At 47.7% G+C, this 19,188-nt stretch overlaps 2 protein-coding genes and 1 long non-coding RNA gene across 4 annotated transcripts; 1 reads left to right on the top strand and 2 right to left on the bottom strand.

Moving 5' to 3' along the window:
* The first annotated feature begins 352 nt into the window (after nucleotides 1-352).
* Nucleotides 353-9,223, top strand: LOC102154826. Of its 2 annotated transcripts, XR_005364371.1 has the most exons (4): nucleotides 356-705; nucleotides 3,631-3,788; nucleotides 6,905-7,024; nucleotides 7,627-9,223. It is a non-coding gene; the product is annotated as an uncharacterized LOC102154826 (long non-coding RNA). The 2 variants fall into 2 exon arrangements; XR_005364372.1 differs by lacking the exon at nucleotides 7,627-9,223 and having other exon boundaries at nucleotides 353-705; nucleotides 3,631-3,843; nucleotides 6,905-7,526.
* On the bottom strand, nucleotides 9,219-16,045 carry AOC3 (amine oxidase copper containing 3). The gene is made up of 4 exons (XM_038547229.1): nucleotides 15,907-16,045; nucleotides 11,633-11,919; nucleotides 10,773-10,902; nucleotides 9,219-10,524 (listed from the first exon to the last, which is right to left on the bottom strand). The coding sequence occupies exons 2-4, from the start codon at nucleotides 11,881-11,883 to the stop codon at nucleotides 10,249-10,251; spliced, it is 657 nt and encodes a 218-aa protein (XP_038403157.1). The 5' UTR covers nucleotides 11,884-11,919; nucleotides 15,907-16,045; the 3' UTR covers nucleotides 9,219-10,248.
* On the bottom strand, nucleotides 13,304-17,449 carry LOC119876586 (membrane primary amine oxidase-like). Its single transcript, XM_038546018.1, has 2 exons — nucleotides 15,907-17,449; nucleotides 13,304-13,308 (listed from the first exon to the last, which is right to left on the bottom strand). The coding sequence occupies exons 1-2, from the start codon at nucleotides 17,447-17,449 to the stop codon at nucleotides 13,304-13,306; spliced, it is 1,548 nt and encodes a 515-aa protein (XP_038401946.1).
* Nucleotides 17,450-19,188: the final 1,739 nt, after the last annotated feature.

Below are 19,188 nucleotides of genomic sequence, written 5' to 3' on the forward strand. Positions count from 1 at the left end.
TGGACATTTTGTCCACAGAAAAATACTGGAGGGCATTTGCTTCATCGTAAACAGTTAACTCCCCACTCACTGCCTTCCTCCTGCCACCCCAGGGTCTGCCTTCTACCAACATCAGATCAATCTTGAGAACCTTCTGGAGGCATAGACAGACCATCCTTTGCCTTCCCGCATCTTCCTTAACCATCCTCCCCAGAGAAGCTCTTGTTCCCTCCAGAGAACATCCTGTTTCCACAAATGGTCAAGCAGCCCCCTCACCGCCAGATGGTAGACAATTTTTCCACTCTTCATTGACCCTTTGGCAGTGCCAAATCATGCAGGCCCTTGGGACATATTCTTGCCCCTAATTAGATCCTTCCTGCCCGGAGTTAAACTTCGTTGATGGTGCACTGCAAAGGCAGAGGCAAGGGAACAAAGTCTCTAATAGTGGTCAGAACAATTTGCAGAAAGCTCATTTTCCCCTTTATTCTGGTTTATACCTCAGAGGCAAAGATGGGCTGTCTGAGGACAGACAGGAAATGTGACTCAAGCTAAGGATCCAGCCCCAACCTGCCATCCCTCCTTGCTTCTTCTCACGGATTCTTTGAAATTCTTTGAAAGAATTGGGACAGAGGAAAGAAGAAGGGGAGGGAAGAGGGAAACGAAGTCCTATGCAGCCAGAGCTCAGCCTGCTGGGAGGTGGAGTGAGCTGGGGACTGCTGGGTAGAGGTGAGTGTGGGGCAGAAGGAGACTTTTGGTTTTCCTTAGCAGATTCTCAGAAACACTGTTGGGCCTCCAGCAGGGTCGGGGTGGGGGCAGCCCAGGAGATGGTCTCTCTTCCACTACTATCACTAGAATTTAAAAGGAAAATAAAAGGTTGCAAAGGAAGATTAAAGAGCTATGTGACCTTGGCTGAGTCTCTACAGTCGTCTGGGTTTTACTTTTGTCAACAGTTAAATAAGACTTGGTGACTATCACCCTGCATTCTGGGTTAACATACCTGAGTCTCTGGGGCTCCCTTGAAAGTAGCTCTAGTGAAGTGGTGCCTGATTTTTAATGACTTAACAGAAGTCAATGACTCATTATTGCTAGAAGGAAAAGACAAATGGATTAATATCTTTTTAACTAAAACATATCTTTTAAGATTTTATTTATTTATGCATGAGAGACACAGAGAGAGGCAGAGACATAGGCAGAGGGAGAAGCAGGCTCCCCATGGGGAGCCTGATGCAGGACTCCATCCCAGGACCCCTGGGATCATAACCTGAGCCCAAGGCAGGTGCTCAACTGCTCAACCACCCTGGAGCCCCAACTAAAATATTTTCGAAAGTAATATAGTCATGGGGCACCTGTCTGGCTCCATTGGTGGAGGGGGAGACTCTTGATCTCCAGGAGGTGAGTTTGAGCTTTCCACTGGGTGTAGAGATTATTAAAAAAAAAAAAAAAAAAGCAACACAGTCATATAGTTTTTAAAAATTCAGAGTTCAAAGGCATATTCAGTGAAGCCACTTCTTCCTCCCACCTCTGGGCACCTTCTAGACACCAGCACTGCCACAGGCAGCACTCCGAGGCCTGCGGGGCGCCAGGAGTCCAGACAGCTCTCGAGGGTGTTCAGTGGAGGGGAGGCACCCCCACACACACACATAGAGGCTGGCAGCCAGCCTGGATCTACACTGGAGGAGGGGGCCGTCCCCTCCCCCTCTTCGGCGCCCCGCATCATTCTCTCCCCCAGCTCTGCCCTGCAGTCTTTTAATCAACTCTTTCCTTAATGGCCGTAGTATTTTCTTCCCAACCCAAACACCGTGTTGCACAGCCGGTTATTACTCCTTCCCTCTTCCGGAGCCCGGCTGGGGGGAGATAATTAGGAAATCAGTAGTCTTGGACCCTCTTAGCCCGCACCTTACCCCCTCTGAGAATTCCCAAATGAGGACCACAATGCAGAGAAAGAGGAAGAGGTGAGGCCTGGAATTGTCCTGAAAACAAACAGTGAGGTCTCCCCGCCCCCCAGGCCTGCAGAGGGCCAAGGAACTATTCTGAGCTATGAAAACACAGCAGGGCTCTGCTAGGAAGTAAACAGCCGGCTGTCCCGCCAACGCCTGTCTCCCTGGACACGAGTCCTGACAGGTCCGGATCTCTGGCCAGCAGGCAGGAGACAGAGAAAGGCAGGGAGAGTCTTGCGTCCCTCCCTCCTCTAGGATGAAAGGGAAAGACGGTATTTGTTTTATTTTTAGGATTTTAAAGATTTCTTTCACTTTCGTAGATTTGAGGTGGAAGGAGGGTGGTCCTGAGGTCAAATACGTCCAGGGGATCTCTCCAGCCTTGAATTCCAGAAAGCCAGGAAGCCTGTTGCTCCCTCCTCAACCCCATGCAAGCTCAGTCTCCTCTGCTCTACTGGGAAGTCACTGTGACCTGCTCACTGTCAAATCTGCTGGTTGGCCTTTTCTCCTCCTTCTCCTTCCTTGATCTTTTGGCCACATCTGACACTTCTGACAGCTGCCTTGAAATGTTCACTCTCTTTGTGTCCAGTGTTGCTCCAGCAAGTTCTCCTTTCCTTTCTCTTCTTCTTCCTCCCCTGGCATGATGCTGGACTCTGCTTGGACAACACCTGGATGTCCCATACAGTCCCAAATTCATGAGTTCCTTCCAGACCTGTTCCTCCTCCAGATTTTCTTGTTCTGTATACACATGTCTTCTTCTGCCATCCTCTGGGCACTGAACCTGGCAACTTTTGAGTCATCCTTGATGCCACGACATTGGGCTCTGACCATATATATTCTACTCTGACTGCTCCCTGTCTGTCAGTCTCTCTGCCTAGACCTGCTAGTCACTCCCTTACCTAATGATCTCTTACTCTACTTCTTGTTCCCAGCCCAAGCCACCTGATCGACTACTCGCAAAAGAGCCTTCTTAAAATACAGTTCTTCTCGCTTGTCACCTGAAAAATATTCAGTGGCTCCTCATTGCCTTCAGAATGAAGTTCAAATTCAAGCTTGCTCACAATCAGACCCCAGGTTATTTTTCTAGCCTCATGTTTCCAATCTCTCCTTTATGGACCCAACTCTAGTTGTATAGCAGTTGGGTTTGGATTTCCCAGATGCACCTTGGTTTTCCTAGATTTGCTCTTCCCTCCACCGGAATGCAATTTTTCCCATCCCCATGTGTCCAGATTCTAACCACATTCAAGGGAAAGCTAATAAAGCCTTCCCAACCCACTAATGCTCACCCCTTCTCAGCTGGAAAGGATCACACTGACTTGAGTTTCCCTAGCACTTAACTGTTTCTATCTTGGGGCACTTATATGTTCAAACCTTGCATTGCAGTTGTTTTACATATGTCTCAACTCTTTTCCTGCTAACCTGAGCTCCAAGGGCCACGAAAGCATCCCTTCCAGCCTTCAGAACTGAGCTCTGCTTGTATATCTAATGTCAGCATAGTAGCATGTGTAGATGGCTGTGATGGTTCTTTCCATCACTGACACATGCCCTCTTGCATTTTGACTTTGCCAGTCTTCCTATCAAGATGTGAAGTTTACATCTCTATCCTTTGAATCTGAGCTTGATCTTGTGCTTTGGCCCATGGGACATTAGGAAATGTGATGCAAATAGAGGCTTGGAAAGCATTCACTCACTAGAGCTTGTCCTTTTTGGGCTGCAGTTGGAAACCTGGGCCACAAAGGAAAGAAGTCAAGGCTGATCTGCTGAGACTCTTTGCTGTAACATGTGACCTGACAGCCAGCCCCAGCCACCAGACATGTGAGTGACACCATCTGAGACCATCCAGGTCCAGTCCATCTGCCAGATATCTGCGGCTATGTGAGTAATCCTGGGTGACTCCAGCAGAAGAACTTCCCCTCTGAGCCCAGCCCAGGTAGTTGACCCAGGGAATAATGAGAAAATAAAATGGTTTGTTTTATGTCATTAAGTCATTAAGCTTCAATGACTTGAAGTCATTTTTATGTCATTTTTAAGTCATTAAGCTTCAAGGTGGTTTGTTACGCAGTAACAGAAATGCCCTGCAGATCCTGGTTAATAAACTATTAAATACTGTCTTGTATTCATTGAGCATTTACTATATGTCAAGAACTGGTTTTGGAGAATTACATGGATTAACTCATTTAATCATCGTAAAAATTCCAAGGTGGATTTTATTACTGTCCCTATCTTACAGGTGTGGAAAGTGAGGTGCAGAGAAATTAAATACATTGCCCAAAGTGTGACATTTGCCAGATCCAAAGGCCAGCAATATGGCTCTAGAAGTCAGACTATGAACACTACACCATGTTGCAGAATGAGGAAAACATGAACTCAATGAGTTGCTGCCTCACAAACACCCTTTCCCACATGCATGCCAAATTCCACAGCATTTGGGGGTCCAATGCTCAGCCTCTCCCTGTAACTCTCTCACCCCATGCTTCCTTGGATCTATCCCAGGCTCTGGGCTTCTCCCATCTATTTCAGGAAAAGCCCAGCATGGGGTACAGATTTAGAGATCTGCCAGTGTCCACCTTCTCAGAAATCCTTCCATCCCATCTCTCCCCTTCCTGTGACCTTTGCTGAATTGTTGGTTCCAGCGATGCCAGTCTCATCTGGAGAGGGAATGCTCAGGCTTGGCGTGTCAGTGTCACCCTTTGGCCCCATGTCCTGACTTAACCTGTATAGTCAGGCTGATTTTTCACTTGGAATCTTTGGGCTTTCTTATATCATCCCTTTTGAGGTAGTCAAAAAGGAAAAATTGGATATGAAATAGCTTTTTACAAGACAGAGAATTACTTGGATATAACAAGAGTTATTGTTCAGATTTCAACAAAGATATATTTAAGCACCCCTAATGGGCATGACACCATCCTAGGCACCAGGACAGTGAGGCCAACAGGACATGGGCTCAGTCTCTTGGGTGGGAAGTGAAGGGAGGATCTGCACAGATAATGAACTAGAATTCAGTAGGTGAACCTCTTTTGTAGGGTTCTGTCCAAAGTACCAAGGAAACAGGGAGAACAAAGCAACTAGATTTGCTCAGGAGGTGTTACTTGAGTTGGATTTTAGAGGCTGAATAAGTGAAGGAAGAAGGGAGGAAGGGGGAAGAGGGAGGAACCAGAGGAAGGAAGTGGGGGGTGTGCATGGGTAGAAGTGTGAGTGGATAGGAATGGACTGGGGAAGGATATGTGGTTGGGGCAGTGCTGGACATCAGGATGGCAGGAGTGCTAAAACCAGTTTGTGAATGACCTCATATGTCTGGCAGGGAGTAAGGAGCTCTGAAGATTTGTTTACACATTTATTTTTTTAGAGAGGGATGGAGAGAGAGAGAGCAGGTGCTTGCAAGTGAGGGTGGAGGGACAGAGGGAGAGGGAGAGGGAGAATCTTAAGCACACTCCACACCTAGTGCAGAGCCCGACGTGGGGCTCAGTCTCATGACCCTGAGATCACGACCTGAGCCAAAATCGAGTCAGACACTTAGTGACTGAGCCACCCAGGCGACCCCAAGGAGTTCTGAAGATTTATAAGGATCAGTTGGCCAAGGAAAAACTGTAGGGGAAGAAGGGAAGGAGGGTAGGGATTTGCTTACAGTGAGTTTCTGCTCTAGAAGTTAGATATGAAGTCCAGGCAAGGCTGGGTGGGTTGTGGCATGAGAGTCTGGCTAATGTCTCCAAGTCACTCCATGACGATTCCTTGGTGAATTTGCCATAGTGCAAGGGAAGGACCTAAATCAGAAAACAGATTCATCAGATCACCAAGGGGGATCATCTTTCAGGTAAGATCTAAATTTATGAAAGTAACACCTGCAGGCTAATCTTCATTTACAGTGGCTGTCAAAGCAAAAGCCAATTTTTATCAGACTACCAATTAGTTCATTTACACAAGAGATATAATTGATTTGCCCATTTTCTTCCCATGACCAAGGTGGGAAGCTGGCCCAAGGAGCTGTGAGTCAGAATCAGCAGTTGCTCATGAGATAGGTTTGACAGTTTCTTGTGCCTCCATCCTCCAAGTGGCTAATGTACTTCCAGGGCTGGATATACCCAGCCTTAGGCCAGGTCCTCTGTTCTAGACATGCTCAGATTGTCCTGCCAGGACAGACTCTGTAATGCTCCTTTTCTGTGCCTTCTGATGAATACATTATATATCTAAGACACATTCTCTGTATATATTTCTGTCTCAAGCCTCCTCTGGCAGTCTTGAAACTGAACTACAGTCCCAGGGTTTTCTCAACCTTGGATGCATGTTAGAATTACCAGGGGGGAGGGTGTGGGCGGGATTTAAAAGCTGCTAATATCTGAGCCTCACCCCCAGAGGTCCTGATTTTATTGGTCTGAGGTACAGCCTGGGTATGTAGAGTTTTACAAGTTCCACCAATGATTTAATACACAGTCAAGGTTGAGAGCTTTTGCTTTAAGGCAACTGTGCATATTTCTGCTTTGGTCCATTGAGTGTTGATTTTGCTCTTAGAGGGTCACTTACCATGGGTCAGGTGCCAAGTTCAATGATGCCTCTCAAGCATTGCCTTGTTGAATTCTTTCACCAGGCCTGCTAGGCAGTGAAGAAGAGCAGTGGCATAGGAGAAAACAGTCAGATATAACTGCACAAAGACCTAGGTTCAATCCCAGCCCCATGCTTACTAGCCAGATGACTTGGGGGCAAGATACCTAATCCTTCTGATTCTTAGTTTTCTCATCTGTAAAATGGGAATAATAATATCTGCTTCTCAAGGTTGATGTGAGGCAACAGATGGAAATTAGCTCATCTATGGTAGTCTCCACCATCCTGGCTCCATTTCAATGGAGGAAGCAGGAAAGGCTAAAGCCTCACTGTCTTTGAGGATCCTTAAGAAAGGGGGAGGCCCCCACCCATCATATTTTGGCCCATAGACATAGGTCAAGGAGTATGAGAAACATACCATGGATAAAAGCCTTATAATCAATTTCCCTTCACAGAATCCAGATATGGGGAGGAAGAAGAAGAATTCTACAGAAGCTGCAGATCCTGAGTGGAGCAAACATGGATGACCATCAGCCATGGGCCAAGTGCTAGAATGCTAGAATGCTAGAAAGCAGGTGCTACTAGGAGGCCTGCTCATGTGGATAGTGTGTGTGTATGTGTGTGTGTGGTGGGTGAGGTTCTTTCAGTGGGATCTGTAGGTCCAACAGTCCCTAGAAGGGCCCACATTCTTTCCCACTCACCAGGTTCCCCCTACAACTTTGCTGCTCTGACCCTTTAGATCTCTCTGGGCTACATTCCTCAGGGTCTGGATGCTCTTTTTCTTGTGGCTGGGAAGAGTGTGTCCCCAGTAAGGCCTACCAACAAGGCTGTATTGGGGCTTTTCCTGAGAGTTCCTGTGCACATACTTCTTTAGAGTGTCTCAAATTGTTCCCTCTGACCCCAGTGGGGAGCCCCATCACAGCACTCATTGGTTGGCAGGTGGCCACAGTAGCAGAGACCCTCACTCAGACCTCAGCCTGGTGGCACAGGTCCCCTCCCCCTATCCTTGCATGTGGAGAAGCAGAGCTGGAACAGCCGGGAGAAGCATCCTTGGCTCCTCCTTAGCATTTGCTTGGTGACGGGGGTGGGGGGTGGGGGTCTGGGGGTGGGGGGTGCAGGGGTGGGGAAGCAAGAGGATAGCGTCTATACCCATTGCGGTTTAAATTTTTTCACACAGGAAAACACAAGAAAGTCAAAAGAGGATATTTATCTGGGCTGAGAGGATAAAGAAACACTAAATCACTGAGCCTAGAAACAAAATGAAGCATCAGCAACTGTCTTAAGCAGCTCTGCCTTAACCCCTTCTCCAGCTGAACGCTTTTCACCATATCATTGCTATTCTTGAATCCAGAACATGGCTGCCATGGCTTTTAGCCTTTGTATGGAGGTCCATTTGTCAGAACTTAGTTCCTTCTGGCTCACCTGGTTGAGCCTGGGGGTGTAGGCGGTTCTTGAGGGAAGCACAAGATTTCCATGGTGTCTGAGCTCCTGGTTTGCTATTTCTCTCTGGTCATAAGCTGAGCTGGACCCAAATCTCTGTGCCCTTATTTACCCTTTTGCCACAGCCTGCCCTTGCCTAGGACTGGGTCGGTGTCCTGGACTTCCTCCTGGGGAGGGAATCCCCTCTCTTCCTGACCCCACAACCCCATTTCTTAGAAAAGAGACTGACAGAAGTAGGTAAGCTGTAGAAGCAGAGATGTGGACACCCTCTACCCCATGGGTTTCTCTGATCTGGAAGTCTGTGAGCCTTACCTCCTCCCTACCGTACTCCTGCCCCCACACTCTTTTCTGGAAAACATTCCAGTTCTTATTTATGCCCATCCATAAATAAGAAGTCCACACCCCAGGAAGACCAGTGGGGTTGGGAGCCCCTGGGGACTATTGCCTGATCAGACCAGGCTGGTCCCTACCGGGACACCCCTGGCTCATTGGCATGCCCACCCTGATCAGACAGCTCCTGGCCTGGGGACCACGCTCCGGATGCTTTCTGATTCCTCTCTTTGGTGGCATTCTTGTCACCTATACTGGCTGCTGCACAGCAATGGGGGCCACTGTCACTCAAGGCCCTGGGAACATTCCACCCACAAAACCCCCTGAACTGCTACTGTCACTTGACCATCCTACTCCTTCTCAAAAGCAATTGCCACATGGTCTACGTCCATGGCAGGAACTCAGAAGAAGATTATTTGGCAGTATAGACAGGTGACAAGATGACAGGAGGAATATTTTTATTCAGGTAGTAAAATAAAAGAAATGCCAGGGAGTAGAAGCTGAATTAGCAAGAGGAGGGGAAGGGAAAGGAAGAGGAACAAAGGGAGGATGATGAAAGTGCTAGAATAAGAGGGACACAGGCCTAGTGAGGACCCTGCCCTGGTACTCGAAAGAGCAGCTGGTCTACAGAAGCCTTGTCTTCAAATTCTAGACCCAAGGGCAGAGGAGGAACTGGGCAGGCCCCAGAAAGCTTCTGAATGTACTTAATGACACTGAATTGCACATCTAAAAATGATCAAATTGGGGGTGCCTGGGAGGCTCAGTTGGTTGGGCACCTGCCTTCGGCTCAGCTCATGATCTCAGGGTCCTGGGATGGAGTCCCACATGGGGGTCCCTGCTCAGCAAGGGCCTTCTTCTCTCTCTGCCTCTGCCTCCACCTCCCCCTGCCTCGTGCTCTTTCTTATTCTCCCTCAAATGAAGAAATAAAATCTTGAATGAATGGATAAATGAATAAATAAATGTATGTAAAAATAAATGTTAAATAAATAAATAAATAAATAAGATCAAATTGTACATTTTATGTAATGTATGTTTTAGCACAATAAAAGAAGAAAGGAAAAGTAATGATCCCATCATTTTGGAAAACAGTGTACAGTTCTTCAAAAGGTTAAGCATAGAATGACCCTATGACCCAGCAGTTCCATGCTCAGGTGTGTGGACCGAAGAGAAACGAAAACATATGTCCACGTAAGAGCTTGTACATGAATGTTCACAGCAGCATTGTCTACAAAAGGAAACAACCCGAATGGCCATCCGTGGAAGAATGGGTGAACAATATGTGGTCTCTCTGTGCAGTGGAACAGTGCTCAGCCGCAAAGGACGAAGTACCCACACCTGCTAAGACACAGATGCGCCTCAGAAACGTGGTGCTGGGGGTAAGATGCCAATCACAAAAGACCACACACCGTATGAACCTATACAAAATGTCCAGAATATACACAAATCTATAGTGACAGAAAGACAAGTAGTTGCCTAGAGCCAGGAAGGGGTTGGAGGGAAAAGAGAGTGAGTGCTGACAGGTCTGGGTTTCTTTTTCAGATGATGAAAACACTCTGGAATTGGATATGGGTGGTGGTTGCACAACTCTGTAAATACACTAAAAACCTCTAACTTGACATATTAACAGTATGGATTTAATGGCATGTGAATCATATCTTGTTTTAAAAAAAGTAAGATTAAAAAACTGTTAGAAGAAATAGGAGTCTTTTGGGAAAAGTTTGGCCTTTAGTCCCGGCTTCAGGGGGCCATTCTTTCTGGCACAGGAACCCAGCAGATCCAGTGACCACAAAGCTGACTGGTGTCTCTGCCCCTCCCCCAGTGCCAGGCATCACAGGCTCAGGAGGCTCCCAGCAGGGAGAGGGTGTCAGGGAGGGCGATAGAAAGGGGGCCTGGGGAGAAGGGGAAGTGAGGAGCTTTGTGGTGGAAGGTAGAAGAAGGCACCAGGCCGCCTGGCCCGGGGCCCACTGTTCCCCTCCCCACACACCCTGGCCCCGGGGCGCCGGCCATATTCCCCATTCTGGGGGGCCCCCTAGTTGTGAGAGAAGCCCCCGTGGGAGAAGGCAGGGAGGTCTGGGGCACAGGCAGCAGACTGAGGAAGGCAAGCCAGGGGGTTGACCTCGCAGGCCCCGGCATCCTGGTTCCCCTGGAAATAGACAGAGTCTGCAGAATCGAAGGAGGGGTCCTGGTCAAAGAAGTTGTAGGGTCGGAGGAAGAAGCCCACAGCGTTGCCCACAGTCACCGTGTTGGGAACATCTTCTGCATGAGGGATGTGCAGGAAACCAGCTGTCACCCAGGCCACCAAGTCCTGGCAAGGGAGAAGAAAGAGGACCTGAGGCCTGGCTTTGTGAAAGATATACCTGCCTCCTACAGCAGCCTTGGATGTGAGGATTCAGCTCACCAACCCAGGAGAAACGTGAAATCACAAGTTTTCTTTGTTTTTGATTTTTGGCTTTTTTTCTTAGTAGGTTCTAAAGACCCCCAAGGAATCTGGCTTGGGAGTGAACCAGGCAGCTCATCCTTGCTTGCCTCACCTCCTCCTCCCTCTCAGCTGACCTGCCCTGCAATGGTCTCATTATTGATGAAGTCAGTGAAATCCACAGTGGGAGTCCAAGGGTCATTCAAATTGTAGATGCTGGTGCTGCTGGGCTCTTCTTCCTTCCGCTGCGTTACGGCCAGCTGGTACCTACGGGAGATGTGGATTAGGTCCCGAGGTCATCAACCTGTCCTACTGCCCGAGGCCACCCTGAAGAGGGAGCACAGGGGGAAACTAGCACAAAGGTCTCACGGTGTCGAGCCTCTTTATCAGTCTCTGTACACTTGTTCTCTTTCTCTCTCTCTGTCCCATAGGGTTCTTGAGTTTATTCAATACCCCGTTTCTCCAACATCAACCGGCCCATTGTTCAGACCTCAGATAGGACAGTCATCCTCACACATCCATCCAGATCCGAGCCCGCACCCTGGATGCATGTGTCTAGACTGATTCCCATCTTGAGTCAATTCCATGATGTCAAATGCCCGGATTTTAGGGCATATTCCCTCAGATCTGTGTTCCTCTCTTATTCTTTGTTTTTTCCTCCAACTTTTATTGCAAACATTGGAAACATGCAGAAAAGCTGAAAGAATGGCACTGTGAACACCCACGTACCTCCAACCTAGATTCCACCTTCAACATTTTTTTATATTTGAGTTAGCTTGGAGCTCTCCATCTCTCCATCCATACAGTAGGCTTCGTTTTGAGTGACACTAAGATTGTGGCCACAGGAGTGTATGTGTGTGTGTGTGTGTGTGTGTGTGTGTGTGTGTGATTGTGTATGTGCCTGCACACCCACAGGAGGTGGGGCAAGGTAGCTTCTCAGCAACATGGGCCCTTCTTACAGTCCACCCCCTCCAGCCATTGACACCCCGTCACTCACCTCCCCCAGCTGAAGGCTCTCTCCAGGGAGCTGTTCTGGGGCAGCGGCTCCCCTGCAAAGCTGAGCAACTGGATGCGGTAGCCCCGTGGATGACCCCACTTGTTGCTGTGGTTGCTGGCCAGGTACACGTAACGGGGTGGGGTGCCCCCCAGGGGGAAGGTGGCCTGCTCCTCAGTCTCCAGAAGCTTCCTGGTCACCTGCAGCCTTCTGCATCTGGTGTTCGGGGCTCCAGGGTACCGCCGTGGGGACATAGGTCATGTCCTCAGCCCAGACCCAGTTCTCTAGTCCTGCCAGGGTGGGGTGGAGGTGGGAGGGAGGGCTGGTCACGCTGCTGCCCTGTCCCCTCTGGACTGTGTCTCCTGCCCACCACTCACAGCTTCAGAGTGGGGGCCAAGGAGAAACCCAGAACTGACTGTGCCCCTTCTTCCCTTCCCTCTCCTCAAGCTATATCCTGGATCCAAAGATTTGGAGAAGGTCTTTCTGCCTGATGTCATCTCTGATAATAATCTCAGATACCTTGTGACTGGACCTCCACTGACTTCTCCCTTTGAGGGCCTACAAGGTTAGAGCAGCCTAGCAGGCAATGTGCAGAGTCAGATTCCTTCTGACCCAAGGAAAGGGTCTATGTCTCATGTCTGAAGCCCTATAGCATCACCAGAACACCCTTATCATGAAAATAATAGTAGCTGTATCTCACATTTATTACTCCTCAAGGAGCTCTCCACTGGCAGGGCATTGATGCTTTACTTGTACGACAGCCTTATGAAGGAGGAACTACATTTGTCCCCATTGTATAGATGGGACAACTGAGACTTTGAGAATTTAAGGAATGTGCTCTCGTTTGTCATCAAGGGAATGTGGTTAGTATGGTGGTAGTGCTGGGGACCCAGGTCTTACTCTGGGTCTGCATGGCCCACACAGCAGCACACAGAGGAAAGCAACATAGAGAGGCCCCACCACGCACAGACAGCAGACATGAGGGCCAGAGGGAAGGAAAATTAGAGCCTGTGCCCAATGTTGCTGGAGTTTGGGAGTGTTTCCTATCATTTGAGGCTTGGCAAGGAATTAAGAGCAGGGCCAAAGGCATAGTCTGCTCCCTGAACTCTGGGAGTTTTGAATGATTTTATTAGTATCTAACTAGGTATCATAGTAGCAGTCAACTTAAGTGATCTGAAACCAAAGAACAGTAAACACATGCCAAAGCTCTCTTCATACCTCCAAGGACCAGAAGAGAGCAGAGACGAAATAAGTAGACTCTCAGTTGCCTTTTGCAGATTCACTGTCCCCCGTCCACACCTCAGGGTTTCTACTCATAGGTGACAATTAAAGGCCAAGAGTTCTTTCTAGTGCATCCACACAGTGGGCTCATATAGACAATGACAGCAACAATGGCTAACACTCCCTACTACATGTCAGGCACCGTTCAAAGTGTTTGAAGAGACATCCTCTCTTAGGTGTGGAGATAAAGAGAGAAGTGTGTGCCAGGTAGAATGTATACATATATTTTCTAGCTAAGTCCAATGAGCAAGCCTCAAAGCAATGACATCCAGTGATAATGAGCACTCCTGGTACCCAGGTTTTGGTTTCTAAACGGTATCCTCCAATAAAAAGGAACCAGAGCTCCTTGGAGAAGTGATTGGATTCCAGGGCTGGAGCAGCGAAAATACAAGATCAAACTGGAACAGATATCGGTGTCAAAAAGTAAAGAAGCACTCAAAAAAGGATGGAGTCATGTCAAAAGGACACAGGAACCAACCAGAAGCATTTTCCAATGGCCAACACTGGAACAGTTCAAGGAACAAAATAAATGATACTGCTGGGTTATAACCCTTAGAATAAAATAAATATCCATGAATCTATGCAGTTATGAATAACTACACACATAAATAAATGTAAAAGGAGGATAACTTTTCCTTATGGAGAATTCTAGTTAATAAATGGGTAAAGAATAAGGAAAAATTTTGAAATGGCCAGCAAATTAATACATTAATTAAATTATCTATTAAATTATTTGCATTAATAATTCTTGCAAAAAAAAAGTACAATCTTGATCTAAACATGAGAAAATAACAGAGAAATCCAATTTGAGAAACACTGTACAAAATAATGACCAAGGGCAGCCGGGGTGGCTCAGCGGTTTAGTGCTGCCTTCAGCCCAGGGTGAGATCCTGGAGACCCGGGATCAAGTCCCACATCAGGCTCCCTGCATGGAGCCTGCTTATCTCTCTGCCTTGTGTCTCTGCCTCTCTCTCTCTGTGTCTCTCATGAATAAATAAAACAAAATAATGACCAATCTCTTCCTTAGGTCAAGGTCATGAAAGACAAGAAAAGCCTAAGAAGCTGTCATAGATTGGAGGAAACTAAGGAGAAAAGTCACCTACATGCACAGTGGGATCTTGGATTAGATCCTGAAACAGAAAAAGAGAGATATTGAAAGAACTAATGAAACCCTAATAAGGTCTGTTGTTTAGTTAATAGTACTGTAATAATGCTAATCTCCTGGCTTTGATTGCCATGCTGGGTTAGGTAAGATGTTAACATTAGGGGGAGCTGGGTGAAGAGTACATGGGAACTGGACAATGTTTGCAAATTTTCTTAAGTCTAAAATTTTTTAAAAGATTTTATTTATTCATGAGAGACACAGAGAGAAGCAGAGACATAGGCAGAGGGAGAAACAGGCTCCCCATGGGGAGCTCTATGCAGGACTCGATCCCAGGACCACGGGATCATGCCCTGAGCCGAACAGCTGAGCCACCCAGGTGCCCTCCTAATTCTAAAATATTTCAAAAGAGAAAGAGAAAGCATATGTGGCAACTGGATGGCTCAGTTGAAAGAGCCTGTGACTCACAATCTCAGAGTTGTGAATTCGAGTCCCATACTGGGTGTAGAGATGTAGAGATTACTGAAATAAATTAGTTGGTTTTTTTTTTTAAAGAGAAAGTGTTTTAAAATACTCATCATTAATCCTCAAATAGTCTTAATGAAGAATGCATGGTTACATCATTTTTACACTTGGGTAAACTGAAGTACAGAGCAGTTAATCATAAAAATGTTTCTATCATATACATTTTTCAGGGCACTCCACATGTTCTCCACTCCTACATTAGAATGTAAGCTTTTTGAGAGCAAAGATGTTGTTTCTTTTGTTAAATTGCATTAGTGCAGTGATTGACACAAATATGTGTTCATGGGGTGCCTGGGTAGCCAGTTAGTTAGGTGTCTGACTCTTGATTTCAGCTCAGATCATGATCACAAGGTCATGAGATTGAGCCCTGCATTAGGCTCCATGTTGGTTGTAGAACCTGCTGAAGATTCTTTTTCCCTCTCCCTCTTCCCTTCTCCTCACTCCATGTCTCTTAAAAAAAAACTCAACTATTTGTTGCTTGTATGAGTGATACGTTGTTACATGAAAAAACAGAAATAGCAAAATATATATACATTATGATCCAAATTGGTAATACAAATTCTAAATATTTATATCAGTATCTCATATTTATAGATAGTATACAATATAATAAATGTTAAAATTTATTAAATATTGCAGATGACATATTTAAAAATATGGAAGAATTTTTTTAAGTATAGAAGAATAATCGATCTGCTAAAGGTAAAAATCTCTGAGGAATCTTTCTTTTTCTTTTTCTTTTTTTTTGTTCCTGTTTTTGTTTTTATTTTATTTTATTTTTTTTTAAATTTTTAAAAAATTTTTTATTTATTTGTGATAGTCACAGAGAGAGAGAGAGAATGAGGCAGAGACACAGGCAGAGGGAGAAGCAGGCTCCATGCACCGGGAGCCCGACGTGGGATTCGATCCCGGGTCTCCAGGAACGCGCCCTGGGCCAAAGGCAGGCACCAAACCGCTGCGCCACCCAGGGATCCCCTTGTTTTTATTTTAGTTCGATTTGCCAACATATAGTATAAGGAATCTGACTTTCACATTTACTTCATATGCTTTTATATATATATATGTACATATATATATAAATATTTTATTTATTTATTTGAGAGAGAGAGAAAACACATGCAAGAGTACAAACAGGCAAGAGGCAGAGGGAGAGGGAGAGGCAGACTCCCACTGAGCAGGGAGCCCCATGTGGGGCTCAATCCCAAGACCCTGGGATCATGACCTGAGCCGAAGGCAGATGCTTAACCGACTGAGCCGCCTAGTTGCCCCATATGCTTCTATTTTAATGTTTGAGTGAGGATGCTTAAAGCTAGACATGGAGACCTCAGCCCCCTCTGCTGGAATCCTTGCTTCCCCAGGGATGTCTTACCTCCTACATCCAGATCCACCTTGAAGTGGGCACTGTGGGTGTGGACGGTACCCAGCGTGTGTTCCCCAACCTGGTTCCCATAACTTTGGGCAGCACCAAAGAGGAATGTTGAGCTGATGTAGCCGGTGGCATGGAGTCGGACTTCTATGGCCCCATTGGGGTGGAAGACCATATCCCACACATAATCATAATTGAGCATGGTTGACACAGATCTGACAACCAGCACTGTCTCTGCAAGGCCCCCAAAATAGTGGGAGTGGATATCTGAGTGGTGTCGCCTCAAGGGGAGGCCCTGGTTCTGTTCAAACACACAAATGGCATCCCGTATTGTCTTGGGGGTGTGGGACTCCAGAAGGAAGTGCCAGTCCACATAGGTGGCCAGGTAGGGGCAGTCCACCCCCCGGGTCAGAGTTGAAGAGAAGTGACCCAAGCCAAATCCACCATCTGTATACCGGCTTCGCAGAGCAGAAGGAGAATTTCCACCATAGATGGCCAAGGCCTCTTGGAGGCTGATCTCATAAGCTAGTCGTTCTCCCTGGAAGCGGATGTCAAAGATCCTGGGGCCACTGAAAGCTCCAAGGCCAAAGGAGAAAGTCCACAATGAGGAGCTCACTCGACTGCCCTGGACACTGAAACGGGGGCCCTGGGGTTGGAACTGCAGAGGAGGAGCTGGACCCGGAGGCACCTGGGACTTGAGGGACCAGGACCCACCTGTGCCATTGTCTGGGACCAGCACCACATTCACCAGGCCCGCCTCAAACTGGTCCTCCAGATGGGCCAAACTGTCATAGTAGCGGCCTTGAAAGAACACCTTCTGGATGGTCCAGCGGGCAGGGTCCAGAGCCTTGTGGTCTACCAGCAACTCCAACCCCACGGGATGCAGGAAAAACCCAGCCCCTGAGATGTTGTAGTAGAGGCCAAACCAGGTGGCCCTGTCCCCTGACTGCAGACCTCGGGGGGCCGTGTTCATCGTCACCAGATTCCGTCCTTGGCGTTTGTAGAAGCAGCAGTGGTGGAGGAGCCCAGCAGCCTGGGGCAGCTCCCTGTCGAAGATCAGCTGGTCTATGTCCAGGTACTCCCGGATCAGCACGGGGCGTCGGTGATAGGGCAGGGGGCCCCCATGACGCTCCACTGTCACATCCCGCAGGTGGGTGGGGTGAGGCAGCGGCCCCACCACCAGCTCACTCACATTGGGCTGGGGTTGTCCACCAAAGAAGACGATGGCCAGTGCCTCCCGGGCAGGCGGGGGGCTCCCCCTATCCAGGTGGGCCAGGGCTGCAGCCTTGGGGGGCAAGTGCAGCTCCACCGAGAAGACGCAGTTGTCCGAGGGGCGGGCCTGGGCTGCATCCACCAGGCCTGGCCCTAGCTGCTGGGTCAGGAAGCTCATCACAGCTGTCAGCTCCTCTCGGCTCAGGTCTGCAAACAGCTGGCTCTGGCCGGGGTGTGTCCAGGGCTGGGCGCTGGGGGACACAGCGGGGCAGTGGAGGGGCTGGCCGGGTTCACATTCCCTCTCCACTCCTTTCTCTCTTCCACCTTCACCCATGCCTGTCACCAGAACACTACATAGGCACAAAATAATGAAGACAGCCATAATTAAATCTCCTGTACTGTCCTTACGCTCCGGAATCCTTACGAAGAAATGGAAATAGAAAGATAAAAGACAATGGGACCTGGGTGCAGGATGTGTCTTTGAGTCTCTGGAGTTTCCTGGTCTCTGAGCAGTGCTGCTGGGCAAGAAGCCTGATGGGCACATTGAAGATAAGCTGCCAGAAAAAAAAAAAAAAAAAAGATAAGCTGCCAGGGGCAGATGGTGGTATGGGGGTGGAGGTGGAGCTGGAGGGGGCCAGGGGTCAGGCCAAGCTCGGGAGGTGGGGCTGAAGTTGGAACCTGGACTTTAAGTGGCCCACATATGCCTCTGTCCTCTTGTTCCAAATCAAACAGTCAGGGTCAGGGTTGGCGAACCAAGTTGGGGGAAGGGTGGGTTTTGGAAATAACAGAGCTGGAGGGAGGCAAGAGAAAGAAGTAACATGGACAGAAAAGGACAGTCCTTGGGTTCTTCTTCTATCCTCCAGTGGAATCTTTTTCTTTGCTACCAGGCTGCAAGTGAAACTTGCCTGCCCACACCTCTCCAGCTGGATTCCCTCCTTCCCCCCAGGTTCTGCTTCTCATCACACTCTCCTACTCCTCAACAGCTATCAGCCAGAACCCAGGCATCCCTGTTTTCTTGTTTTTAAAGATTGGATTTTTAAGTAACTTCTACACCCAATGTGGGGCTCAAACTCACAATCCGGAGATCCAGAGGCACACACTCCACCAACTGAGCCAGCCAGGAACCCGACAATTCAGCTATATTTTGATATGGAAACCCAAAGGGTTTTCCTTTACCTTGTTCTTTAAAGTGGTAGGGGCAGTGGCGCCCATTCCAAAGTGGTGCAAAAGGCAGGGTATGCCCTGTTCCAGCAAAGCAAGCCCTCAGTGTCCTCAAGGAAAATGGGAACTGTTTTTTTCTTTTGCTGAGTTGGTTTTCATAGTCTGCAGAAGCTTTTGTGGGAAAAAAAAAAAGCATTTTAAATATTTTTAATTTATTTTTTTATTATATTTTTAAAAGATTTTATTTATTTATTAGAGACAGAGAGAGAGAGAGAGAGAGGCAGAGACAGGCAGAGGGAGAAGCAGGCTCCATGCAAGGAGCCCGATGTGGGACTCGAGCCCGGGTCTCCAGGATCATGCCCTGGGCCGAAGGTGGCGCTAAACCGCTGAGCCACTGGGGCTGCCATGCCCAAATATTTTTAATTAAAAAAAATTTTTTTGAAACCATTTTGATGGGGGCAACTGTGTCGCTCAATGGTTGGCCATCTACCTTCAGCTCAGGTCATGATACTGGGGTCCTGGGATCGAGTCCCACGTCGGGCTCCCCACAGGGAGCCTGCTTCTCCCTCTGCCTGTGTCTCTGTCTCTCCTGAATAAATAAATAATTAATTATTAAAAAAGAAAACATTTTGATGAACAAACACGAAATGTTTGATAAACAATCTAGAAAACATAAAGGAATATACAGTGACAAATGCACTACCCTTTTGTCCCTCAGGTTCCCTCCGCAGAAACAACTGCTTTAACCAGTGTCTCATGGGTCATCTGGGCTATTTTGGGGTGACAGAAAAAGGAGGGTACAGGGCTTTGGCACAGGAGAAAGTGGATGTGGGTCAACCCTGATGGCAGGTCCCTCTTCCCATCACCCCACTAGCAAGGCTGGCCTCAGAGTCACAGAAAGTGAACATAATC

This window comes from Canis lupus, chromosome 9, assembly GCF_011100685.1.
Source record: "Canis lupus familiaris isolate Mischka breed German Shepherd chromosome 9, alternate assembly UU_Cfam_GSD_1.0, whole genome shotgun sequence".
Lineage (NCBI taxonomy): Eukaryota > Metazoa > Chordata > Mammalia > Carnivora > Canidae > Canis > Canis lupus.

Coding starts and splice junctions, on each gene's coding strand:
- AOC3 (XM_038547229.1), bottom strand. CDS start 11,883: ATGTCCCCACGGCGGTACCCTGGAGCCCCGAACACCAGATGCAGAAGG. Junction 10,903..11,632: donor AGAGCCTTCAGCTGGGGGAG/GTGAGTGACGGG, acceptor CATCTCCCGTAG/GTACCAGCTGGCCGTAACGC. Junction 10,525..10,772: donor ATGAGACCATTGCAGGGCAG/GTCAGCTGAGAG, acceptor CTCCCTTGCCAG/GACTTGGTGGCCTGGGTGAC.
- LOC119876586 (XM_038546018.1), bottom strand. CDS start 17,449: ATGGGTGAAGGTGGAAGAGAGAAAGGAGTGGAGAGGGAATGTGAACCC.